Below are 27456 nucleotides of genomic sequence, written 5' to 3'. Positions count from 1 at the left end.
TCTCGCGAGAGTTATGAAGCACCTAACGAGAACACTAATGAAGAGTGGTGCCACCTAGCGTTGTGGAGTAAGCCAATGGACATTACTCCCTTTTAACCATTAGATGGAACTAAAGGACTTTTAACTGTATTTGACGCTAGTTTCTGCTTCCTATACAGCATAGACTGTAAATACAAATAGTTAATTCTTAAAAATCTTTTTTTCAGAATTATAGTGATTAAGAATTTTATATACAGTCTATAAAATACAGCCATATGATGAAGATGGGACATTTTATAGTGACTCAGTTATGCTATTGATAAATTTTCTGATTAAGTGGCTATTTGGAGTCACTTTTTGTGCTGAACCATCGCAGACGAGCAAGCTGACGGTCTAACATTTTACGGATTTCAGAAAAAAATGATGCAAATGTGCGATGTCTGTGAGAATATTTTTTTAGGGTTTTGTTCCTCTGCTAATTTAATTTTCATAATAATAACAAAATTATTTTTTTTTAAGCATTACAACGTTAAGAATTTTTTTTTTTTTTTTACTATGTGGTTCTTCGAATGTTGTGGGAATTTAGACAACCTCTTGAAAGAGATTTATATTGAATATATTGGTATATATGAAGGTGAATAAATAAGTAATAAACAATGGTGAAAGGGTTGGGATTAATAAGATTCACCGCTTTCCACTCCTTTTTGGATTAGAGAAGTTACATTTGTGATTTAACAGTTTTGCTTCATTTGTTTGTTTGTTTTTGTTGTTCTTTTATGATATTTTGTCAATATTTGATAATGTGATTATAAATAGTTGAAGGCCCTTTCAACATGATGATGGTAATGCACAGGAGAAAAAACATTAATAGCATCAACATTTAGGGTTTTTTGGTCTTTGAGTAGCATTAATACTTAATTCCTCTCAGACCCACAGCTGATATTCCTGTGTTCCCTTGGGGTATGAGACAGCGTTTGCCATGTGGTTTGTATCCCAGCTTAGCTCTGAAAAACCTACTGACCCATTCCAAGTCTTAACTGCTGAGCCCCTTTTACTCATGAATATTTTAAAACAGCACAGTGATATCTCTGGTATGCAAATAAGCTTTCATTTTGTTGCCCTGAAGAGAAGAGATTAATGCATTTGTCCAAAAAACTTGATATTTATATATCTATCTATCTATGTTTCTGTCTGTTTAAAGAGAAGTCATCAACAGAAGACGTTTTTTCTTCATCAATTTCATTCTCTTTACACTTGTCCCAAGCACTTTGGTCCTTGTTTGCATAGTGATGTGATTGGGAGCACCTCTTCTGGCCTGTGTTCCGAGCTATCTAAATCAGTTTAAGTGTATCACAAATTATGAGTGGAGAAAAGTGTAAGACATAAGAGGAGTAACCGTGGTTGAATTTGCACCAAGACAAATGACAAAAACCTCCAGCACCTCTGCAATTTATGCATACTGCTTCTTCTATACACTCAAACACTTCTCCCGTTTCTTCTACTTACACATTAGCTTGCAATGTATACACAAGAACAGCTTTAAAGTATGTGATGAACTTTATGACTGCATCAATTTTGGCTCCCCCTATAGACTTTGCACTATCTTTCAACTCTTTGATGCTCATGTCATGTTTACCTGCGTGGGTGGGGACCTCTTAGGACACAATCTCTATGGTAGCAGTAAATTCACTCTATAGAAGTACTTATTGTTGTAATTCATGGTCTCGCTTGCTTCTGTAGGTCATAAAAAGGCATCACTTAACGTTGTGACAGGACGTGACAACATACATATCTGACTGTTTAAGTGTTGTTTCTTTTAATTGGTGTTCTTTATTGTTTTCTTTTTAAACCAGCAATACTTCAGGTGTTCAGTGCCATTAGTATAGACTCTGGCTACTGAATGAATCCAGCCCTGTCTCCATTTGTTGTGGTATATTAGGTGTAAAGTTTCTTGAGTACCAACTGACACTCTACTCCTCCAATGAATCAATAATTTAGTAACTGCCAAAACTTTCAAATGCTCACGGGTTCCTGTGTTTCCTGTAGACGTTGGTGCACAAACAGGCCTGTGTTTACAGGTGGGATCAAGTTAGTGAGAATGTCCAAAAGAAGATGGGTGGAATTCAAAATCTGCCAGACTATCAGCTGTTCTGCTCCGGTTAGCCGACGACACAGACCATCATCTCCTGCTCCTGCTGCTACTGGTATGTTTAAAACGTAAAACTTTGACATTTTACGGATTTCTGTGAATCAGACTGTGGTCTTCTTTCGTTAAAGGGGGAATAGCATTAATTTGTATACAGGTCTTACAGAGGGATCCTGTTTGTTGCATCCATCACATGTTTTTCTTTAGTTTAGATTTTTGAATTCACATATTACAGCACTTCAATTTTTGAGGACCTGAGATCCCAAATTTTACCTTTTCTGAAACTGGGGTTTCGATAAAAGGGCTGTGTATTGTAAAAAGCAGTATGTTTGACAACAGTGTTTTTTATTGTGAATAACACTCCTTGCATTGTTGGAAATCAAAATAACAGGTCATTACACACTTTCACGCAAAATCTTTCATTTTTTCATAGACTTAATATATATTATATACACATAAAATGAAAAACAAAGACAAGGGAACCAAGGGGCAGGAAATGAGAAAAATAATTTTTCAGCATATCCAAAAACCTTGTTCAGAAAACAGTAAATGGCTGCCAAAATCTATTATCTTTAGCAATTCAAGTGAATACATGACAAAATGACATTTAATTTGGGTTTTCATAATAACTCCACAGTCAGTTTAATCATGAAAATGTCAGTAGAACAAACAGGGAACACGACAATGATCTGCTCTCATGAGATAGACTAGCTTTTTGCAGACTTGGAAGTTAAATAATAACTATTCTGTCCTTTACAGCCTCCATCTGTCCCAGAAATTGATGCCATTGTCTCATGTTACCTGCCTTCCCTTTCAGCCAAAGAAGGCTCAGATGTTTTCCTTTTTCACAAGTTCACACCACTTTTGTTTAGACCTGCTCAGAATGCCATGCAGCACAATATGATGTTAAAGCTGCAGCCTGTATTTGTAAAAAACAGTAACACTGTGCTGAAATGAAAATATTTTGTGTTAAAAAAGAAACCTCTCAACTGGGACAGCTCTTGCAACCTCTCCTCCCGTTACCATAGAAACTGAGCAGACGTTTTAAGCAGGATTCAGACTGAATACAAAGCAGTGAAATTTTATGACATTATGAAAACATCAGACACGCTTATTTGATTACCACTGATTGTTAACAAAACTGATCAAGATATTAATATGTCTGAGAAGTCTGCACTGTCTGCATTGCCTCCACAAAACTCAGATCTTTTCAAATTTCAAAGATGAAAACATTGGAGGAGAAAAAAAAGTACAAAATGTAACAGAGCCATGTGGTAAATTTAAGGTGTTTCATAAATTAGAAGATCTTTGATCCAACAGATTGCTTTCACTTATAAGCTTTATCAAAATATAGTTCATGTGATGCAATGGAAAATTACGTCTTTTTTTATCCACTTCTGAGAAGAAAACTGGCTGAATCTTTACCATTCATTGTAATTTAACAAATTTCACACAAATTACATGGTGAATCTTTGCAATGTCAGAATCAGAATCAGCTTTATTCACCAAGTATTTCCAGAATAAAAGGAATTTGACTCCGGTTTAAGCTGCACTCTCTTGGTACAATTGTTATGAATAGAAAAACACTGAGAAACACTGAATATTAAAAAAGTAGAAAAAATAGAACTTAAGTAGTAGAGAAAATTATAATAATTACAATATCAAAATAAAGAACTTTGTACGGAGTTCAATAAAGATTTATACACAGTTTAAGTTAAAAAGTAGTGCACTGAGTAGACATCAGAATGTGCAATTTGCAAAACAGTACATTTGTAATTTTTCTCAAAAATTGTTTTTGTTGTGAAAGTGAAACATGAAGAAAGGTCTTTAACTGAAAGTTAAGTGTTTTACTCTCGTTGCAAAGCTACTTCTTATTTCATTAAAAATACCAAATGACCCAAATAGCACGTCTAAAAACACAATTAATCAAAGGACAATGTTGTGAACACTTTGACATAACGTAATTACGACATTTCTGCCAGCACATGAAGGCAGCACTCGTGGAATGCCAGGGGGCGTGGCTGTGAAGGCACCTACACGACGTCATCATAGTTGAGTCTCATGTTTACGTGGAAACATGGCGGCGGACTACCAACAAGGAGACAGCTCCTTGTGAATGCGACTGAAAGCCGGACGGGGGTTATTTCACTCTTAGTTTTTTAGAGTTTCCTCGCCTGTATCTCGCATGAAGCAGTTCCTGTTTTGTTTTAGCCACAGGGACCGCGGTGATGGAAGACGAGGAAAGGCAAAAGAAGCTGGAGGCCGGCAAAGCAAAGGTAGGATTCACTGTTTCTGGGTGTTAGCATAACTCACTTACACTATTGTTATGTCGTTAAAACAGTTTTGTAGTGTTGTTCGCAACTTATTCTGCCACAGCTGGGTCCGTCAGCTGTTTGTCTGCCCTCCCCTCCCCTTCCGATCCCCCCTTCAGCTGTCAGTCCCACCAAACATGCGCCCCCCTTCTGACAGCCGGGGTGTTAGCATAGCCTTTGCTAGCCACAGACGCCTTTGTCATGCTGCATGTCTGTCACCCCAGTGTTTGATATCATTGTTCTGTATTGTTTAAAAACCTACACGCACCGCTCGTTTAATCACCCACGAGCCAAGATGTCACATCGTTATCAAAGGATTTTAGATGCTACTTTGAGTGAAGCTGACAGGCTGGTGTAACAGGATTTACAGGACATGTCCCCAACAATAGCATCAGACACATGCCAAACTTGTGCTATATTGGCTTTATCAATCAGCTGCATGGCTTTATCAATCAGCAGCATTAACATTAAGGAAGGATGAACTCAACTGTCCAAAAGCTCCCGTTAAACAATGTGGCATCCCAGAAGGGACAGTACTAAGGATTGGCATTCATAACAAAACATCTTGGTGATTTTGTTCCAGATGTGGATGTTGTATTATATGATATATGGCAAAAAATGATACGTCAGTGATTAGCTTTCTAATTTGCCATTGCTGTCACTGTTGAATAATTGTAATAACTGGTATTAGCCCCATTATTGGCACGAGTTGTATCAATAACACACCTGTTCAATAGAAGTAGGAATTGTTCTTAAAAGTGTTGGAAATTAGTACAACAAAAATCAATGTATGAGGAATAGCTTGAAAGGCACGAATCAGCTTGAAAATCACATAAAAATCTACACTTGTTAAACTCCGGACATGCTCCATCCAAGCTCTTCAGGTGTCCCTACAGGTCACTTCAGGTTTCACACAGAGGCGGCTGCTAGGGCTGGTGGGAAAAGTCGTCTCTGTGGTTTTGACTCTGGTATTCAGGTTTTATAAAAGACCCTTGTGTGCTGCAGGAGGATACAACTGCTTTTTCACGCAGTGCCATGTCACCATGTCCTCACATGCTGGGGAGAGGCTTGACGAGGTATTTCTGTGAATGACACATTGTAATTGCTTAACAGGACTTCATTATTTGTCTTAAAAGCCTCACAGCCTCTGAGTAGATATTGTTAGCTTAGCATGATTCAAAGCTGCTTTACGTCAGAGGTGGGGATATTTTAAAGCTTGAGATCGTTATAAATTTTTTGTTCTAGATATACAATGAGGTTTGAAAATCAGAAGCAGATACAGCTACCTCATGTCTATCAAATGTGTTTCTTGACTCAGGCAGAGTTTACAGTAATGTACATAAGTTATTGTGAGGCTTGATTTGAAGGCTGGTGTTGTCACGCTTTGGTTCCCAGCCATTCGCTGCAGAAGTATCGCTGTTTTCACTTTTCTGTGCAGCAGTGAGGACCCATTGACAAGTGTTAATCATGCAACACTTTGGCTCCAGTTGCATGATGGAGAAGGCCTTGTGAGACTTCAGAGGTGCAGTTTAAGGTTTAGTGTGAGGTCAAAGAATCTCACAGATTCAGTTGTGACACCTCTGTGAATCCAACAGCACATCTTTGTTACCTTTCTCTCTCCAGTATTTCACCTCTGTCGGGATAATGTAATCCCACGCTCAGCAGATGATTCAGTGACCCCTCTGTAGTGCCACTCGTAGGAAAACCAAATATATACAAGTGTGGCTGAATTTTGGCTGCCTTGCTCTTTCAATGCAGATGTGTCTCCGGATTCACTCCTCATGCAGATTAATCCTTTGTTCAGATTTAAACTCTTCGCCTGAAGATAAGAGCACACTCTGTCCATTATTCCATCATCACGCAGAATGCTGAACAGCATTGATTTTTTAATGAAACTTAAGGGAAGGCATGCTTCTGTCCATTTGCTGCTACAGCAACGAGGCGAGGGAGTGCAGTGGTTTTTAATTTCTCTCAAGGGAAGCAGATTTTGTTGTTATGGCTACTGGTCTCAGATTCAGTGTATGCTAGTAGCCTCATCAGGTTGTTCTTCTGATGAGGTTGATCAATAGTCAAAAGTGTTTGCTTTCTACCCATGTAAAGTTTGGTGTCATCTGCGTAACAAGACGCCAGGGGCATTTACATCACATGCACATTGCCAAAGATGTTGGATTTTTTTTCCAGTTTCTATTTGATCTTTTGATAATTAATTGTGATTCTTACAAGTCACTTCACTGTCGGTATCGCTTTTTACGAAATGCTTTTAGATGTAGAAATGCTCTGTCCGACTCTTGACGGTTTTGGACTTCCATTGTCTTAAGGTCAGTTTAAGGCAGCACTGGAAGCACGAGGTAAAGGTTCAAGTTGATCTACTTGAGCTTAGACCTGAATTCTTAATCCTCCAGCACACTAATCATGAATGTGTCCGGTACATGTCCTGTGATGAATAGGCTGGACCACAATGACTTTTTCATCCCTTTAACTAGTTAAATTTCCAGACACAATAAGTTTATTCCTAGGCTTCAGTCTTTATCCTGCCTATATGTCTAAATATAAATCAGTTAATACTTGTGAATCTATTCTGATTTCCTGCTGTTCTGCGTGAGGAGGGATTGTCAGGTGATTAATTAAGTGTGATAACTGGTGGCCAGTCTTAATTAGATATGACCTGGCTTACGGCTGAGCCAAATGCTCTTTGGGAGTGAGTGAAAGGACACTTTTTCTTTAATTTTATGATATACTTAAAGCTCCTGTTGTGATTTTTTGTTGAAGTCATAGTTGTGAAGATATTTAGACCTTTATTGATGGGAGAGTAGGAAAGGTCGGACAGGTGGGGAGCCAAGAGTGGACAAAGACATGCAGTAAATAGCCGAGGTGGAGAGCCAAACCAGTAACCACTGGGGTGAGGATTACAGCCTCTGTAACTGGGGCACACACTTTAACAGCTCTAACAGCGCCACCTGTGGGTGAGATTTTTTTGCAAGCTGTGAAATAAACTAAGAGGAATACTGATAAATTTACAAGCTATGAAATCAACAATCCAATTTAAAATTAATGTAACGTGAGATACAAGAGGTGTCACTTTAAGTTGCTTATTTTTTTTCCCCAACATTTGGCAGTGATTTTGATGATTGATTTTTTTTGAATATTAAAAGTAAGAAGGATACAATGTTCAATCCAAAAGGCAACTTTAAAGTGTAAGAGACATAATCAACAACTTTGCGCATCATCACAACCAAAAGTTACTTATTGGTGCTTTAATTAGTATTTTCACATTCTGAGCAGCAGTATAAGCATCTTACAGATAAGCTATAAAGAAATAGTACAAAGCATGTGCTCACCAATCACAACTTAAGTGTGAATGACATGCACTTCTACAGGAGAGTGAGGGATTTTTCTGAAACCATCAGAGAAATAGTTTCCAGATAGGAACTGGTAATTGTAAGCCCAGAATAGGCCATTAATCTGGGCCCTCGTGTCGGCAGCTTGTTTGTTTAAGATCAGGGTTTAACCTTTAGGATGCATTCGCATCAGCGTGCCTCTGCAGTAAGTTTGATTTCTTTTCAGTAACACACTGAAGAATGCTTGCAATCCAAACCATCTCTGGCAGAAGTGTTAAGAGACTTTAGGAAGAGGGGGACACGTCTGCACTTGACATCGTCGATTAAATGCATACAGCCTTAAAATCCTAGTCTAAAATCTCTCCACGCCTCCTCAATGTTCTGCAAATGAAGCTCACTGGTCGTGCAGCAGATGTTGCTCATTTTGTCGCTCTCGTTTCCAGGGCTAGTCTCTATTGTTGCCCTGCAAACTGGAATGTGTCCATGAAGCACAAGGTTGCTGCCATTTATTATGTGTGTGCGTGTCTGTGTATGTGCAGTGTTGACTAACGCAGTGTTGCTGGCAGTCTCATTGACACATGACATTGGAGGCAGTGAGCTTCTCTCTCCGAGCTTACTGCAGTGCTGTGTTTCAGAGCCCATTCTGTATTTTTAGAAATGTGTCTTAGAGGCAGCAGACTGAGCACAGAAAAACACTTAGTTACTTACTCTATGAGATAGTTTTTAATCAATACTAACAAGCAAAAAGCAAGAAAGAATGCCATGAGCTGCTCTTTTAGCCCCAAACAAAGTTGTGTATTCATTATGATGAATCTGGGAAAGATTTCTAACTTTTTTATGTACTTTAAGCAAATTTGTTAAATTTCACACTTTGATTATTTCCAGTACTAACTTCTAGTGACGAGATGGAGATCGGGTGGTAGTGAGCCAGCAGGTGGAGTTGTGTCTACCTTGTAAGAGGGCACTAAATGGATAAAGTATGCTTCATTCTGGTAACCAATAGATAAACTGTGTGTAGATGAAACATTTAACAGAACATCAACATAGATATCTAAAATCTGATATAAGAAGGAAAAATATTTTCAAATTTAATATATTATTATATAATATTTCCACAATAGTTGATACACAGAAACTAAAAAAATCACTCTAAAATACACAGTATTCATATTCTCATCATGAAGCAACAAAAACAAAAGCAGCATTCTTTTGGTGCGTCACCCCTCCAGCTTGTTATCACATTTCCGTCCATCTCACAGCATTTTACTGGATGTTTTTGTTGTTGATGGTGTTCATCAGCTACTATGAGACAGCGATAATAATAATAAAAAAAAAGTGCCTGTGTTCAAAATCGCTTGTGTAAATGTTTTCAGACAGCAGATGGTGATACACCTACGTAGTCTCTGCTTCCCCAGATGGTGAAGCTGCTACACAGGCTTCAAAACTCCATATGCTCTGCCAATGCTCTGCGCTGCCCAGCCAAACAGGGCAGCCTGCGATGATAAGCAGCTCAACCAAAGGCCGGGGCACCCATGATTTTCTGAAACTGATGGAGATTGCTAATTGTCACTTCCCAGTATGTTGAGCAGCAGTGTTGTTCTGATGTGTCAACTAAAGGACAGCCTCGCTGCTGTGTTTTCACATCCTCTCTCCTCTATGAGAGGCGTCCACTCATACCTTTTGTGTGCTCTGGTATTCCATAGATAAAAAGCTCATATGGAAACACAGATAGACGGGTATATTTGGATGGGGGTGGGGCATGTGAGGAGGTGTGGAGACATAGATCGGTGGCTCTTTGAGCTGTGAAGCTGAATGATGTAGGTGGGGGACATGACCATGACACCCACGCTCAGCTCTGTCGGGTGAGCCTGCAACCAATTGCACAGCATCACCGAACCAGACGTGTGAAAGAGGGCTAACATTAATTCTGCAAGACGGGGGACATTTTTTCAAGTAAAGATATTCTTACTGCATAAGGATAGTAAAAGAGAAGAGCTTTGTGCTGCTGTTAGAGATAGTTCATCAAATAACCTTGGATGTAGAAAATGTTCACTATCTGCTGACAGCTCACTGAAAACAGACTTTTATTAAGACAACAGTTAATGTATTAATTAGATAGTCAATATTATTTAAAGAGCTCCGCATAGTTTGGTTTAGTTGATTACAGTATGGGATTCTCGGTTTACACACAAGCACCACCTGAGCAGAGAGGAGGTCACAGAGATGGATGCAGAGGAGAGGGAGATCACACAAGGAAAATATTTCTTTATATTTTCTTCCCTTATCTGACAATTGACATTCCTTACCTGAAACCAGGTATGTTTACTGTAAAAAGCTGTGCAAGCTACCCGTCTTGGAGACAAGTTCAAAATAAAAGCACAGTGTGATAATAAAGGGAGTCGCCCTACTGAAAAAGGGTCAAGCTTTGTTTTGAAAACCATTCCAGACGTCCCTGATTTTCATTACTGGAAACAAAGCAGACACCAAGGCGATGCAGCCCTCCACTTATCAATTTTAAAAATCTGTCTTTGTTGAAACAGGCACTCTGAAATGAAAATTAAACCAAAACAAAATGTGGCCAACATGATTTCTGCGTGACGCATTCAGACGTGGAGTTGGTCATGGCAAATGCAATGGTTGAGCAAGGTGGTTGACAAGTTTGCTTGGTACCAGAAACCTCAGCCAAGAGATGGATCGTTTCATTGTCACATTGTCTGGCTTAAAGTGATACTCCGGGATGGAACAACTTGGGTCCTTTCACAAAGTTTAGGGCAGAAATTACCCCTACAGCAGTGTTTCTGTGCAGCAGAAGCCCAGAGTGCACGCACTAAAGACCCCCCTCCCTGCTCCTCTGCACTCAGACAAGGCCATATTTTACTTGACCAAAAACACAACCCACGGAAAAAATCTGATATCGGTCTGCATTCACGCAAAAAACACAGCTAAATAAGGCTCTAGCTATTATCGTGTCTCTTTGTCCTGGCAGACTCCCTGCGTTTGTTTATGTCTGGCACGCTGCGCGCGCGGACTTATACACTGAGCGGCGAGCGCCTCGTAGCCAACTGTGGCTCTGCAGTGGAGGAAGCGCCATTTTACGACACCTTTAGAGCTAGAGCCTTAATTAGCGGTGTTTTTGTGTGAAAGTAACGCGCTGAAAATTCTCTAAATAAAGCGTGAATGCAGACCAATATCAGACTTTTTCGGTGGGAGTCCGTTTATTTGTGGTTTTGGTCAGGTAAAATATGGCCCCGTCTGAGTGCAGAGGAAACCAGCAGAGGAGCAGGGAGGGGGTGTTTGGTGCATGCGCTCTGGACTTCTGCTGCACAAAATCACAGCTGTAGGGGTAATTTCTGCCCTAAACCTTGTGATAGGACCCAACTTGCTCCATCCCGGAGTATCACTTCAAGGTTTTGGACACTCATTTACAGTAAGGAGCAGAGCTGTCACTGGGGAGGACTTCTGGATAGAGTTAAGTTTGGACTGTAGGCACAGAACTACATGGAAACAGGGTACAGGTACTGGGTACCAAGGAGACTTTAATAGTAGTAGAAGGAAAGCCCTGGTTGTTAAAGGAGTTCAAAAGGCGAGTATTGGATGGGATGTTGGAAATGTCTGACAACAGATATCATCTGATGAGAAACCACAGTTTGAAGATCGAGCAGAAGCTCCACACATAATTGAAAAAGGTCTCAGAAGTTGCAGAGTGACTTCCCCGTGGGACTACCAGGCAAAGTTGAGATTTATCCAAAGACTTTTGAGGCTCAACATTGAGCTGTCTATGCCACAATTCTTCCTTTCCAAATCTTTAGACCCCATAAACAGGAAGGACTCTGGGACTTTTCTGTTGGTCAGGCAAAAGTGGATCAGCTCTAAACCTTGCAGAACAGCAAATGGGGTCTTAGTTGTATGCTCATACACACCTTCAACCGGGTTGTCTCTTGTGACCAATTACGTGTTTGACTTCAATGTCTTCACCAGACAATGTGGTTCTTTTAGGCTTTATCATCTATGTACTGTCTTTGAGTTGTGTTCATAAGTAATGAATTGAGAGAAGAGTCGATGCAGTGTCTGCTGTAAACCTGTTGTTGTTGTTGTTGTTGTGAAGAAGGAGCAAACAAAAAGGCAAAGCCTTGGATTTACCTGTTAATCTACCCTTCAACCCTCACTTCTGGCCACGAGCTTGGGGTATTGACTGAAAGAATGTGATTGGAGATACAAGCCAAAATGAGTTGGTGGCTCAGCTCAGCCTTAAAGACAGGATAAGGAGCTCAGACATCTGGAGGGAGCTCAAAGTAGAGCTGTGGCTCATTTCCATCATAAGGAGACTGTTGATTTGCTGGGCGTTCAGTTAGTGAGCCTCCTTGGTGGCTCTCTTTGGGGGTTTTCTGGATGCATCCAGCTAGAAGGAGCCCTCAGGGCAGACCCAGGGAATCCCTCTAGCCCCGAAACTCCACCAGGTCAAGGAATCCAGTGTCTTTGGCCAAAATTAAATTAAAATGTTCAGACAACCTAGGAAAGTCTCTCTACGCAAGGGTTAAGGTGAAAAACAATGCTTGTTGGCTCTGCTTTAAAAACAGACATGACTCTGTAGTGGAATTCACTGCATGGGCTAAAAATACCCTTAAAAAAAAACAATCTGTGAACACAGTTTGTCACACGTACAGTTGCAAAACAAAAGCTTTAACATGCATGATCCAGAGAAACTGGTGTCTTTTTCTGAGCCCAAGAGGGGAAACTGTCCCACTGGCTTGCAAGTCAAAACATGGCTCTTCAAAAGGACGGCTGACGTGCTGAATGAGCCTGTCTGCAGTCATGAAGACAAACTTTTAAAATGTGTTGCTTGAATCATATTTAAATTGCCAAAGTTTTCTCAACAACACTATTTTTCTGTTTGAACATGTTCTTTTTTTACTATTTTAGGATAAATGTAGTTTTTCAGTGATTTGCAAACCATCAAATTCTGTTTTTACTAACATTTATTCAGCGTCTTGACTCTCTGGGACAACATGTTCCACTGCTAACCTACTATGTCTTTCAAACTGCAGTTTTTTAACATGTATCTCAGGTTATGACTTGTGTTGAGCAGCTGCACAGGCTTTTCCAGGACCGGTGTGCAGGCACTAGCATGGTATCCTTAGCAAGAGTTCAGCTATATCTAAAGCAATCCGTGCAACACCTGTGGTGTGACACCTGGAGCCCAGGTTGTCTGTCTGCCCTACGCTAGCTGACACTGCAGACTTGTTGCTACTCACACAAAAAAATGCACACTACCAGAAGTACTCACTGTCAAGCCTGTGTGGTTAGTGAGTTTGAATACGTGAGACAGCAGAGCAGAGCAGAGAGAGGATTAGTCAGTACCTTAAAGTCTGTGTACTTTTACTATGTGTGACGTCAATTCCAAGTTTTTATTTCCCTTCAGAGAGACAGTTTGTGAATTGAATGAAACTAACCAATCAGGTGCATGCTGTTGTGACGATAAGGTAGGTAAACAGACAGGAGCTTTAACATTAAATGAGGTGATGTCAAAGGCTAATTGGTTGTTGAACCCAAACAGAGTAACGCCTGTTATGTTTCCATGACTGTTAACATCTTAAAACGTGAAAAAATATCAAAACACATCTCAGTTTCAGTGCCCAAATACAGCAAAACAGCAAGGATCAGAGTTTTTATTGGCTGTTTGACAAATCATTGACATAGTTTGACAACGTAATCCCTTTAGTTGGGATTAGCACCTCACACAGCGAGAGGCATTTGTCGGGTCACAGGGAGGGAGGACTCACTCGTAGCAGGGAGGAAGCTTTTTTGGGGCACACAATGTTTCGCATGAGTTTTGCCAATCTGTGTCAACTCAACGTGAGTTCATATTCTTTTTAATTTGTTTGAAGAAAAGACTCTGTGCTAGTTTAAGTATAGACGTTGTGAAACAGGATAAAGCAGGCAGCTCTTTGATCTAAATACTAGGTTCACGTAAACAAAGACCTGAATAGACAGAGCGGCTTGAAAAGTTGATTAGTTAATGCTTAGATTGGTTGTTGTGCTGTTTGCCGATGCTGTTTTTAACACCCAAGGACAACGAGTGAGGCAGAAAATCTAAGTTTTACCTTTTAACACTGTGTTGTGGTTCTTTCCTCTGCAGCTAGCTGAGTACCGACAGAGAAAGGCTCACGCGGACTCCCAAAAGAAACAGAAGAAGAAGAAGAAAAAGAAGCCAGCAGAGGACTCGGAGGGAGATTCACAGGGAGGAGCTGAGGTTGAGCCGGATCAGTCTGAGGTGGTGGAGGAAGTCTCAGGTGCAGGACAACATGGAGCACAGGAAGGGAGTAAAGACCCGCCCACCACGGAGTTTACTTTCGCCCGGACGCTGCGGAGTGGAGAGACTGTCAAGCATGATCAGACATACACCATAGAGGTAAACACTTACACAAGCTCCTCACAGTTTGGTTTCTTATAGCAAGATTTACTGTTGGTTGATCTGCAAATCTTCACATACTGAGCACATCCTTTACACATTAAACATGATAAAAAAAACTCAATAAATTTACTTTAAGAGGCAATCTAGAAAATCAGAAACTATTCACGCAGGAGAAACTGGAAGTGGGCTTTGTATGATCCTGCTTTAAAAAATCCTCAATTAATACATTTTTGAACAAAGTACAGGGCTGTTTGTTTTTTGATGATCACTTCAAGGTTCAAATCTAAAACTGAAATACAGATACTTTCTGTGTTTGGTAAACAAACTTCATCAATTTCTTGAAATTCATTTTATGAGTACAGAAAACTTCACCAGCATTAGAAGTGATCTGAGTTGAAGCCATTAACTTTCTCAAACATGAAAGTTAACCACTGACCTCTAAGTAGCCAAGTTATTGGAACACATTTTTAATATTTAAAAATAATTTTGTAATTTAACTGCGAAGCTGGAAAGATTTTTATGTGGCTTCATGACCTGATGTGAAGTCACTATCAGTCTTTGACTAAAGCTTCTAAACTAGCCTTCAAGCTGATTTTTTTCTGAAGTTATAGGTTTGTTTGTCTAAAGAGAAAGCAGAAAGACTATTTGTGATATTGTAAAATAGCTACGATTGTATGATTACTACTTGACCAAAGTAGAATCCAAGAATTAACATAATGTACAAATTTCTCCCGTTGGTTTTTTTACTTTTGTTTTTAATTTTTTGGGGTGTTTTGTTTTTGTTTTTTTCTTGGTGGGGGGGTACTTCTGAGGAATCAGATTGGAGAGGACAGTGGAGAATGGTGGGAAACAGGCCACAGGTTGGGCCAACCATTTGAGGATGAGCCTCATGTGATGCAACCTAGACCACTGCATCCTGATGTTGTTGATTTTTTAATGATGTCAAAATGTGTTGATCAAAAAGGCTTGAAACAGAGTTGTAAATTTTAAACTTTGAGTCAGCTTTCAAGGATTAATGGGCCATTGAAACACTAGTTTTAAATGCCTTATCATCTTCAACAGAAGTCATCAGGAGATATAGTTACTAAAGAAGATAAAGTTGTGCCTCAATATCTCTTGACTTGTATATATTTGCTCTCTGGTGCTGAACTTAAATATTATTCTGTATCTAATGAGACGAAAAGTCTCAGTTAATAATGTGTGAAAGTAAGTGAGTCCTCTAGGGTTTTCTCTCTTTTGCTTCCTAAAGCTTTAAAAACCTGCTGTAGCTGTCATAATAACAAGTCCCACCTGGAGCTAAGAGTTGTGACGTTAGATTTCCAGCTGAAAAGAATGAACAAGAGTTATTTGCTGTCATTAATGAAATATAATTAAGAAATTACTTCAATGTTTGTCAAAGATTTAATTCAGGGCTGGAGAAGTGCAGCTGTGCTTGTGTTCAATAATTGAGCTTCATTATGTAACCAAAATGTTCATTAGAAATGTATTAAGACAGAATTTTATTCATAGGAGGATATAGGTACTTAAATATTCACAAAGCATTGCACTCATAAATAAATAGTCACTTTGCTTTTCCTACAGCTGATCTTTAAAAGAATACAGAATTTCCTTTGCAACTGGTAATATTTTTAGCAGAAACCTTCTTGCAATAATTAATAATTAAATCAAAATTTACCAGATGTTTAAATGACCCAAATTCAATTCCATTTTCTTTGGTTAGAGAGGGGTACTGTGCTTTTTTGAGGGAGGTTTACTCTGTTCCTCTGATATCCCCGGAGTAGCTTTACACAATTTACAACTAAAAAAAAACCCTCTATTTTTCTCACCCTGGTGTTTTAGAAAACCCTTATTTCATTTTCCGTCTAAAGTGGCTTGATTTAGCTGCTGTCTCTTTAAGGCTTTTGCTCCACAAACCCTCTTCCCTCTGATTGGCCAGTGCTTTGGGCAGACCTTGATGCTTGATGTTTGCTACTCCATGTGTTGTGAACCAGTCAGGAAATCTCTATGCAGTCATCTCATTATTTTAGCAAGTTTTATGCAGATCTTGCATAGATGTTGTGCTGTTTTAAGAACAGACCGGTTTGAGCAGTTTACAGACAGATCCAGGGATATCTAAAAAATATGAAAACGGAGCAGTTTGAAAATCTACACTAGCTCAGCATAAACATCCATCATTATTTCTTCATATTCAAAACATGGAAAAGTATAAGACCCCCTCTTTAAAGGTACTTTGGTAACACAGAACATTTCTGCTTTTAGAAAGGAAATTTCTGTCCAATAATGATCCCCTGAATCTGATCTCTGAAAATGCCCTTGTTGAACATACCTCTTTGGGATCAGCATGAGGTATTACTATGAAGCCCTTCTGCTTGATTTTGGCTTTACTTGAGGTAGGAGCAGAGCACAGATAAAGTTGAAGAAAGGTGTAAATATTCATCCTTTCACTGAGCATTCATCTTCGTTCAAGAGTCCAGCAGGGATGCTTTGGTCTTAGAAGTTGTTGCTGTGCTGCTCTCTCGGTGAGGAATCACATTGTTCTTTTGTCCGTGTGAAAATGTGAGAGAAATAAAATGAAATAAGAAAAAAAATCTGAAGGATTTTGTTCATGCTGCAGATTTGTTTGGACTTTGAACACTTGGTTCATTCTTTGCATAATTCATCACTGGAGTTTTTCTAATCCATCTCTAATGCTGTCTGAGAGAAACAACACTGGGAGATATAACTCTGTGTTGGTACATTATTTAGATCGCATTAATATTTTTACAAGGTCTGCTGCTGCCTGTGCAAACAGTGCTTCATTAATTGAATGAATGACTGCAATTCTTTTATAGCATGAGAAACCTTTTTTTTGCTGTCCAAATACATTTTTAAAGAGAATTTGTTTTTGGTTTGCTGCATCTACAAACACACATGGTGCTTAAATCAAATTCTTTTATTTGAAGCTTGATGGGTAAAAGCTGCTTGAACCAACCAACCAAATCATTTTTTAATTCAAAAAGCACCAAAATATTACAAATTTTATATCTGAACACTTCATAAGGAGCAGGCCTAGACTGCACTACTTGGTATTTTGCACTTGGGCCCACTATGGGCAAGTGCAAGACAACATCAACAGGGAACGCTTCCTTTCAATAAGCAGAAACCTTGAGAATAACTGAACTCATTAATGAACAGCCTTTTGTCTTGATTGAATCAGAGAATGTGGGATGTATAGAGACAAACAGAAGTAGAGCAATAAAACCAACTAAGATACCAACAATTATATAATACATGCTCTAGCAACGTGAGTGTTGGGAGTGTTCTAAGCAAACTTTTTAACTTTGGTTGTTTTAAATGTACTCTACAAATAAAGTTTAGGCTGAGTTGAGTTAGCTGAGAGTTTAATTCTGGCTAAGTCATTTATATAAATCAGGGTTCCCGCTGATCCTTGAAAAGTCGTAAAAGGCATTGAATTCATAACTCTTAAAATAAGGCCTGAATTGGCATTAAAAAGTCTTAAAAATTTGAACACATTGGTTACATTTATGTTAGTTTGAAGTAAAAAAAAAAAAGCAACATTTATCTATTTTTCTAAATAATTTCCTGATTACTCTTGTGGTATCATTGTGTAATCACAATAGCAAAACTAACAAAACAGTGATGTAGTTGCACCAGGAACTTTAAAAGCAGATGCCTGTCTTGGTTCTACCTAGGGTGCCTGGAGATAGAAAAAAATGAGGAAAAATTGGCAAAAGAAAATCCAAAAGTGGCTTAGGAAAATTGATTATGGCAGCAAAATTGAGAATGAAATTTGACATTAAAATTCAAAAACCATGTAAAAAAATTCCAAAAATGGTTGTGACAGTGGTCAAAAAAGATGAATGGGGGCAAAATAGGCATAAAGTTGTAAAAATGGGGTTTAAAAAAAAAGGCAAAAATGATGCTTTGTGTAAAATAAACATTAGGTTAAAATTGCCTCCAACCCAGGTAATTCATGTGTTCAATTCAGGTGTTTTTGTTTGTTAGTTTTGTTTGTTTCAATTGTGGTTTGTTGTCGACTTGTTTTTAAATTTGATTTCCAACATCATTAAAAAAGTCTTAAATTTAACTTGCCTTGAGCTGTAGGAACCCTGATAAATGTCTGAAAACATTCAAATATTCAAAACCTGAGGACAGTTCATCTAACAAGACACAAGATTACTAACCTTTGTAAAGCAAGTTTCCTCAGCCTTTGTCTTCGAATTCACACAATTCACACACTATTTGAGTGGTTATATGACTGTGTAATGAGATACAGTCTATGAACAACTTTATCTCTATTTTTTAAATTATAGTACCTCTATCACTGCACCACATGACCCCCTCTGTGTTTGTTTACATCTGGGTAGTAGAGAATCATAGCATTGTGACCATTAGTCATTAGCTGGAGTTACAGCTCAGGCTAGAGGTAGATCAGTGTTATAGCTTGGATACATTTGTCTGATATTGTGGGCTTACAATAAAATTAAAAAGTTATAATCTTTTTATAATGCTCACCATCACTAATGCACAGTTGATGATATCATAAGGGGGTACCGAGGTCATAAATAGGACTGGTGCCCTCATGGTTAGAGGGTTAGGGCTCAGCATTTCAACATTTAGCATTTGCTTCTGGAAATGCAAGCCCCCATTTCCAGTTTGTTTCTAAGTTGTATTTTATGGCTCCTCTGGGCGGGGACAGGATAGTGAATAGAGCAGGAAACAGAGTAAGAGTGTGAAGTGACATACAGCAGAAAGGCCACTGGATGGATTCAAACCTGGGCGACTCCCCTGATGGCTAAGCCAGACTTAGGGCCCACTTGATTTGGGGTGTGGACTAATTTGGGACTTGTCGTTGATTATTCATAAAAAAGATTAACCTCAAGTGTGTTGAGTCCCATCAGAGCTTTTTTGTTCCTAATGTGAAGTTTTAAATATCAAACATGTTTGATATTTCTGGTCCAACTTCCTCTGAAGGAACACCGGCAATGACCAATTGGGCGTTAGCATGAATCGCTATAAAATTTATGAGAGATCTCTTGTGTTTTTTTATATGTTTTTTTTAATATCTATAAGCCTTCTCAAGCTCTCTTTATTCAGCGTACACAGCCACTTTTTCTCTCCCTGAACCCACTGTTCATTTGATGCGGTACACGCCCGCAAAACTACTGGTTTCCACGGCAACAGACCATTGCCTTTTAAACAGGTTAAGGTGCGTTGCTCTGTTGACCAATTCCTGTGGCTTGCATCACTTTTTCTTTTGCAGATTTTAAGGCTGACTGGATGAATGTTGCCCTGCCAGTTTTGTAATTTTTTTTGTACCTTGTGAGGGACACACACACACACACACACACACACACACACACATAACTTGTGTGTTCAGGAGGCGGGGAAATTCACTGTTTCCATCTGCTGCAGGGATGAGAGCTGTTATGTATCACTAACAAATGAAAGTCGTGACTGTTTCCAGACAGAGCCACGCCGCTCTGTTAATGTGAATCAGCCATGTAGATAAAGGAATGATCAGTTTGTGAGCCCCCCCCATAATTTTCTCAATCAGTCCTGCACTTAAAGAGACGCTCTGGTCCTGGGGCTTGTTTCTCCTCAGAGATTTCATTGTGATGCTACTCGCTGCGAGAAGGAAGGTGTTGCTGTGGAAACACAACAGCATCAAAGTTTTCCATTCTCAAGTCGAAGACAAGCCTTTTGTGGGAGATTTTCATTACAAATACGAGTGTGTCAACAATGGAGGCTCTGAAGCCAGCAGCATTTCAGAGACGCAACTTAGAGCCAAGCTCTGCTGTGAAAATACTGCTGCCTACATCAGCAGATACTCACCTTTCTGCATCTGTTTTGAAACCATTCTTCAGCAATCAGTCAAAGTAAAAGCTCTTATTTCTCTGCTCCTGCCCCAAACATTTCTGAACACAAAAATAGACTTTGATCATGGCTGTCATTACACTGTGGGAGTGAGAAAGACGCTGTGTGGCAGAAGTAGGTTAGGCCCATATTTAAACGCTAAGTGGGCACTAAAATAGGACAGAAGGCGGACATTTTTAATAAATAGGCAAGGTTGGACATTTTATTATGTGCATTTTAAATGGGATTAAATAACCCTGAATCTGGCTGCAACAAAAAGTATCCATAATGATAGTAGATTGACCACCAGCCTAGGTGCCATCACTGCCCTAAATTGACAGTAAATTGCTGATTACCCAAATATTTGTTATGCTTCTGTAATTTTTTATCCACCAGGATGTGCAAGCTCTTCAGTCTAAAATAACATCTTTGATGCTAAAACATATAAATGTTGTTATGGATATTCAAATGAACTATTTCCCAAAAGGGCAGAAAAAATTACAGAAGCACATTATTATTCTTTGATTGCCAAATTACACTCTTTTACTTTTTTCCCTGAATGGAAAATTTCATCCAATTAGTTGTCAATTGTCCTTGATTAATTTCTGACCTCTCAGAGAATTCCAGTGTGCTGGGTAAAAATTGAGTTTAAAACATAAAAATGTAAAATCAGATTGAAATTCTTCACTCTCGTTCAAAATGGTGAAGCATTGAGAACTCAATGAGAAAGAGTCTAGGTCAAAGCACTTCACGGTGCTGCATGGTTTTGTCTTTTTTGTGAAAGGTGATCTAATAAATTTGTGAAGCACTGCATATATAGATGTTGAAAAATATGAAGCCTGTGCAAAAGTGTTGAAAACTGCAGTTCTTTGTGGTTCCTCTTGAGGCCAACTGTAGAAACGTCAGAAACCACATAAAAACCGATCCAGAAAGATGTTTTTACAGCAAAAATAAATACATTACAGCCTGGTTCAAACAGTTTTTGTCCCAGTTCTTCATTTCACCATCAGCACACACTGCACTGGGTTGAATTTTTTCACAACTCGCCATCTTCAGAGTTTTTAAACTTACAAGTTTTCAGCATTTCTGATATGTGTCCCATTGATGATGGGCTTCAAACTCTTCATCATCAACAGATTGGTGATGTCATGGATGTTACAGCCATAGACTCTACAGTCTGTGGGACATGAACTCTCTTCAATGACTATTGATCCGATCTGCTTCTTTTTAAGTTATATTTTTGGGCCTTTTATGCCTTTTTCCAGTGAGGACAGCACAGTGGAAAGAGCAGGAAACAGGGTGAGAGTGGGGAGTGATGTAGGAAAAGGGCCACAGGTTAGACCAGAACTTGGGCTGACCTGTTAGAGATTTCAGCCCCGTCCTTTTATTCTGCTCACGTTCTCGTATTTTTCATCCTGCAGTGTTGAAATCCTTGTTGTCTTTTCTGTTGCAGCCTGAAAGTGAAGTGTCTACAACTGCCGAAGATTGTTCTTCAGAGGTGAGATGACCTGAACATTCTTGTCTTTTCTCATTATGCTCCAAGTGTTTTCTAGTTTTGCTAAGTTCACCCACATGCAGCCTAAATGTTGAAGGTCTGAGACAGCTGATATGAAAATGGAAGTGTAAATCACATTGGACTGGCAGATGAAGGTTTTACTTGACTTTTTAAAAAATATTTTTCTTTGAAAATTTGTCATGATTCATGTGCGGCTAGTTGGCCTAATTGTCTACATACTTTTTTTTCTTCAAGTTGAAAAGATGCAAAACTTTACAATTTTTGAAACTTGATCAGTGAGTACAAGGCAAAACTCAAACAACTAATTTCAGGAAGTATGTTTTCATTTTTGGTTTGTTCTCAAACTTGTCCTCACTCACAGTATATCATTTTTAATCTCTGATTACCTTACTATTATTCTTTCAGCCAGTCAAAGACAAGAGACAATCTTCATTGTGACAATCCAAAATTATTGATGGTAGTTTTTATGATTTTTTTGCTGTTATGTTGCCTGGTAAAGAGTTAGAAAGCAGGTGATACTGATTTGATTTTTAGCCCATAATTTGTCAAGAAAAATATCACACAAGTTACCAGACTTAAGGGTTACAAATGTATTCAGGTTTTTCATCCCAGTCTTTGATTCGTACCGTCTCACTGACAGCGTTGTTAATTAACAGGTAAATGGGTGCCACGATGAGACCATGACAGAGATCCTAATGATGTCTTCTAAGGATTTTATCTGGGTACAGTAATCCGATCAAGCAGCTCTTTTGGCTCTGCTCGTGAAGCACTGCTGGCTGGATCTAACTCTCTCCTCGCTAATACTTAAGTCTTGTGCAAGATTTTCCTGTAACGCACTAACAAAGCTTGTTTAACGCTGTGCTTACTTAACCGTATTCGTGTGTACATGATGGGTTTGGAACGTTTCTCTCGCACAAAAAAAAAAAGGGAAAAAAATGTGCTGTGATGATATAATGACCTTGTTTTTTTCAAGTACAAGTGGCTGAGGAGTTCAGGATTGAACAGGGCTTTTTGACATTTTTGAGGTGAAAATTATCTTTGAGAGCTGGTGGGGGGAAATGAGGGAGGTAAGTGTGAAGAGTGGACTGTGGGTGTTACACAAAGAGCTACTCTCTTTGGACTCATGAGGTGATTTTTGAGCATCTGAGGCAGAAACCACAAAGGTACTGATCTGATCAATGTTATTGTGACAGAGATGAAGCAATATTCATTTTTAAGACAATACGGTTTTGATGTTTTTAAGTGCTATTGGTGCTAGGGAAGTATTTTGTCCTGAGTTTCAGTTTTCTTGAACGTGTCATATTAAGTAAGACCAGACACATTTACTTGGTCTCAGCAGTTGGGAAGGGTACCAAATTAAGTACTTTTATAAGTACCGACCAAGGTTGTAATAGTTAACTAAAACGAAACTACAATTTAAAATACATTGCAGTTAACTCAAACTAATAAAAACTAGAAAAGAAAACAAAAACGATGAGTAAACTAAAACTGTATCTTGTGTTCACAAAACTAACTGAAACTAACTAAAATGATAGACAAAATTCCCTTAGTTATAGTTTTTGACAATATTAATAGCCTTTAGGATTTAAATTAATCCGACACATTTTCCCAACCAATTTTATGACAGTTTTAGGCTGTTGTCAGTGCCTTACAGCACCATCATAGCCGTGTATAGGGACGAGCTTGTTTACTGCACTGACTGGCTGTGCGCTGTGCTGCGACCAAACGTAGTGGAGCAATGAATCAGAGCATCTGTAATAGTTTAATTGTTACAGAGTCCAAGTTTTTATTTATTGAAGCTCCTTTTTTATTGTTTTTTTTTATAATTTATGTTAATATTATTTTTATGCAATTTATGTCAACATTATTTTATATAATTTATGCTTATATTTTTTATACTAAGTTTGTATTATTTTCTTGTGTTTAAGGCAGCAGCCATCATTTTGGTATCAGCATTGACTGAGCAGTGAGCACTATTTTGGACTTGAAAATAAACAATATGAAAAAATATTTAATCTGACCTTTTTGAATCCTGCACCTGGTTAATACGGCATGAAAAACTAAACTGAACTAAACTAAACTGAAGCTAAACTAAAACTAAGCCTTGTTGCAAAAATCAAAACTAAATCAAAACTGAATAAAAACTAGAATGCCTGCTCTAAAACTAATTAAAACTAAACTGTAATGGAAAATAAAATGTCAAAACTAAACTAAAACTAAACTACAATGACAAATCCAAAACTATTATAGCCTTGGTACCGACCGACTTCTGTCTCAAGTACTGGGCACCGATTCACGTAAAACAGAAAGGTACCATGTTTAGGTACCTGAATGCATCCTTGTGGCTGTGAGGGAGTGGGAGAGTAGGCGATTTTTCATGGTGGACATGAAAACAGCATTGCAAGGTTACATATTGAAGACTAAATATTTTTGGTTGAAATTTTTTTATATTTGATTATTAAACAACTTGATATTTTTTACCACATAAACACAAAAAGCACCGAAAATTGGTACCATTGAGTACCGATACCGATTGCCAGGTACCAGCATTGGTACCGCATCGATTCATATGTGAAAGGTACCCATCTCTACTCAACAGTGGTTAAAGACTGCAAGGACTTTTGACCTGACTATGAAAGTGACTGGCATTTACAGTGATGCCTCTTTATGGCTGACAAAAAACAAAACCAGACAGTTAGCATAAAGACAGACCTGTGCTATAGCCCAAAATTTCAGTAGGTATAACCTTGTCGAGAGGGACTTCATGCTTCTGGAAAACCTATAAAAGCAAACAAATCAAAACAGACAAACGTTTATAATTGCTGCCGTAGGAGACAGTTGGCATTAAACAACCTTTCTCCTTTATTTTCCAGTTCTCATTGGATGACGTGTTGGACTGCTAAAAAATCAGGATGAATAGTTTAAAGCACATGAACAGGACAAAATCAGGAAGGGGATTAGAGGTTTTGCCACAAGGGGCGCCAAAAACCCACAAAAGAAAAAAAATGCAGGTTGCTGCAGGAGCTTTAATTACTTAAATAACCACGAGAGTCTTGTCTTGCTCTATTGTGTTGCTATGTTTTATCCTGTATATTAGATTAGTGACTTTATGTAAAACAACTAACTTAACTTTGCTGGGTAAAACCTTTTTTTTTTTTTTTTTTTTTTTTGTCTACAAGTTTTTTTATTTTTACCCCAATTTCTAACCTTAAATTTATCGCTCCAAATTGAACTAACACACTTTAATGGCTTCAGTTTGCATTTCCACCAGATGTACAAGCTTTTTTATGCCACAGTGGTCCCTCCCTTTTTCGTGGGCCTGATGTCCAACAAACAAACAGGGGTCATTTTAATAATTCAACTCCCTCATGTGGCTCCTGGCTTGTGCGACTAACTCTCCACTCATGAAATGCTAAGGTCATGTTTAAAACCTTTTTTTCGATACCTCCACTGAAAGACACTGTAAATGCTTTTTTTTCTGACCCAGGAGGAGGTGGAGGCTCTGCACCAGGTGTCAAAGGGAGGGAGGAAGCAGGATATGGAGGATGCACTCGCTGCCAAAACCCTGGCTGTGGAAGAGCTGAGCCGGGAGCTGGAAGAAATCAGGTCTGCTTTTGGCACAGAGGGAGTACAACAGGTAAGTGTGTTATTATCTATTTCTTCGTATTACTGCTCTACTTTTACTTTATTTCCCCCTTTTTGCTTTTTTTGCTCTCTATGTATATTGATTCAAGCAGAAGAAAATACAATGAGATTATATTTCTGTCTTAATTCATCAGTGTCTTACACTTTCATTCTGCACTGATGAGATTTTCCAATTTGTAACCATAGATTACAAACTTATTAACACAAGCTTCGATCTGTCTGAGATCATCCAACCAAAACAAGTCTCTGATGGCGATGTTTCCCCTCGTACCACTTTAAAGTTTTTGTTCGAAAACTTGTTCTCTCTCTTGTCCTCACTTTGTCAGATTATTTTACTCTGTTGCATCTCCTTATCTAGCTTCAGGACTTTGAGGCAGCTCTGAAGCAGCGAGACGGAATCATCACCCAGCTCACATCCAACCTCCAGCAGGCTCGAGAAGAGAAAGACGAGATCATGAAAGAGTTTTTGGAGCTGACAGAGCAAAGCCAAAAGCTACAAATTCAGTTCCAGCAGGTGAGGAGACAAGTCTGTACAAGCACTCTGATTAATATCAGCTTTTCTTCCATTAGCAGTAATTTTTATTAAACTTGCACTAATTGGTTTAAGCGCTTGCTATTCATGTATTCAAATAAAATTAATTTGTGTGTAAAATAAAAATATTGCAGCTACAGGCGGGCGAGACGCTGAGGAACACGAGCCACAGCAGCACAGCAGCAGATCTCCTGCAGGCCCGGCAGCAGCTCATCCAGCATCAACAGCAGATAGAGGAGGTGAACGTGGAGGTCAAAAAGCAGCAGGAGCTCATCACCCAGCTCCAGCACGAGCTCAGGGAAACAGAGATGGTAAGAAGTAGCCCATGATGATCCAGTGGGTAACATTAGGTCCATTTATACCAGGTGTTAACACAGTACTTTTTGACAACTAATCTCATACCCTTGAGAAGTCTGTTTATTTGGTTTTAAATGGTGCTACATTCGTAAAGAACATGAGTTTGTGTGACGAGCAACAGAGCTGAGTTGGTGGGTTGTACACATGAAAATTTGTCAAATCTTCTCTGTTAATGCCAAACAGCTTATTCTGCTATTGACTCTTGTTTGGTGTTGTTTGGTGGAATAGTGCTGCTAATCAGACACCTGATTGGCAGCACCTGTGGGTACCAGGAACTGGAAACAACACCACAATAAGCTGTTCGGCATTAGCAGGAAGATCTGACAAATTTTTTATGGGCATAACCCACATCCTCAACCCTGCTGCTCATCACCCAAATGTGATTTATACAAATAAACATACCCCCCTCTCTTCAGTTATTATGTTATTCAAGTTGGTGTTCCTTAATGAGACAGAGGGTAAATGTGCTACCTAAGGATACACTGATATGAAAATTTTGGCTGATGCCAATTCCAGATATTAATATTGCTGTTATGGCTGAAAACCGAAATTTGCCTGGATCAATATTTGTAAAAAGGATCAAAGGATGTAGCGCCTGAGATGAACATGATCAAAAAAGTATGTTTTGTCTTTCTTATGGATTAAAAACAGGAAGAGAGACATAAAAGAAGACAGTCCGCACTTCCTAAGGGTCCCATATTCTGCTCCTTTTCTGCAGTTTAATATGGATCATTCATGTCTTCATGAAATGGTAGTAATATGTTTTGGCCCAAAAAGCCAATAAATCAAGCACAGCAGCATTGTTTCCAGGCTCTCATAGCCCCTCTATTCAGAACGCTCTGATTTAGTGGGCATGACCTTAATATGTAAATGAGCCACCACTGATACCGCCCCGCTCTTCAGCGTCACTGAGAGCTGCGCCACATCCATGACTACCGAGCTCCAAGTGCACAATGTTAAAAAACAGCGAAGTTGTTTACTGTAACATTACAGGCTTAAACAACAGGCTAACAGCAGCTACAGTTAGCATCCTGAAGCTAACACAGAGACAGGGGGGACACTGAGGAAAAGCGCTTACATCTGCTCCACAGCACACAGCATTTATAATACTCACATTTCCAGGGTCCGAGGTTTGTTGGTGGATGGTTGGTAATGCGCCTGGATTCAGGACCAGTCTATTTGCTAGCCCTCTGATGTACTGTCCAAAGTTGGATAAGCAGTCGGCCGTGGAGTCACTAGCACACACATGCACCGTTTTACTGAGTGTAGCTGGCACATTTCCTTGATAAATAAACTCTAGCCACTTACAATTGTCTTCTCCCAAGATGGGAAGCTTGTGCATGGAACTATGTGGCTGTTTACA

The 27456-nt window shown here is 39.0% G+C and overlaps 1 protein-coding gene across 8 annotated transcripts in view; it reads left to right on the top strand.

Annotated features, from left to right (window-relative positions):
* The first annotated feature begins 4191 nt into the window (after positions 1 to 4191).
* akap9 (A kinase (PRKA) anchor protein 9) overlaps positions 4192 to 27456 on the top strand; it is a 74738-nt gene continuing 51473 nt past the window's right edge. For 7 of the 8 annotated variants that reach the window (XM_074687028.1, XM_074687022.1, XM_074687029.1 and 4 more), the window contains exons 1-7: positions 4192 to 4401; positions 13912 to 14184; positions 21497 to 21541; positions 22216 to 22281; positions 25047 to 25196; positions 25563 to 25718; positions 25871 to 26047. In XM_074687028.1, the coding sequence (XP_074543129.1) occupies positions 4354 to 4401; positions 13912 to 14184; positions 21497 to 21541; positions 22216 to 22281; positions 25047 to 25196; positions 25563 to 25718; positions 25871 to 26047 (915 nt within the window). In that variant the 5' untranslated portion in view covers positions 4192 to 4353. The remainder of the gene's footprint in view (positions 4402 to 13911; positions 14185 to 21496; positions 21542 to 22215; positions 22282 to 25046; positions 25197 to 25562; positions 25719 to 25870; positions 26048 to 27456) is intronic. The other variant, XM_074687026.1, reaches the window with a different exon arrangement.

This window comes from Halichoeres trimaculatus, unplaced genomic scaffold (genome assembly GCF_033239565.1).
Source record: "Halichoeres trimaculatus isolate MK-OKI-2021-1 unplaced genomic scaffold, fHalTri1.1 fHalTri1_scaffold_14, whole genome shotgun sequence".
NCBI classification, from domain to species: Eukaryota; Metazoa; Chordata; class Actinopteri; order Labriformes; family Labridae; genus Halichoeres; species Halichoeres trimaculatus.
Note: the sequence above shows the minus strand (reverse complement) of the source record. Positions and strands in the feature narration are given on the sequence as shown.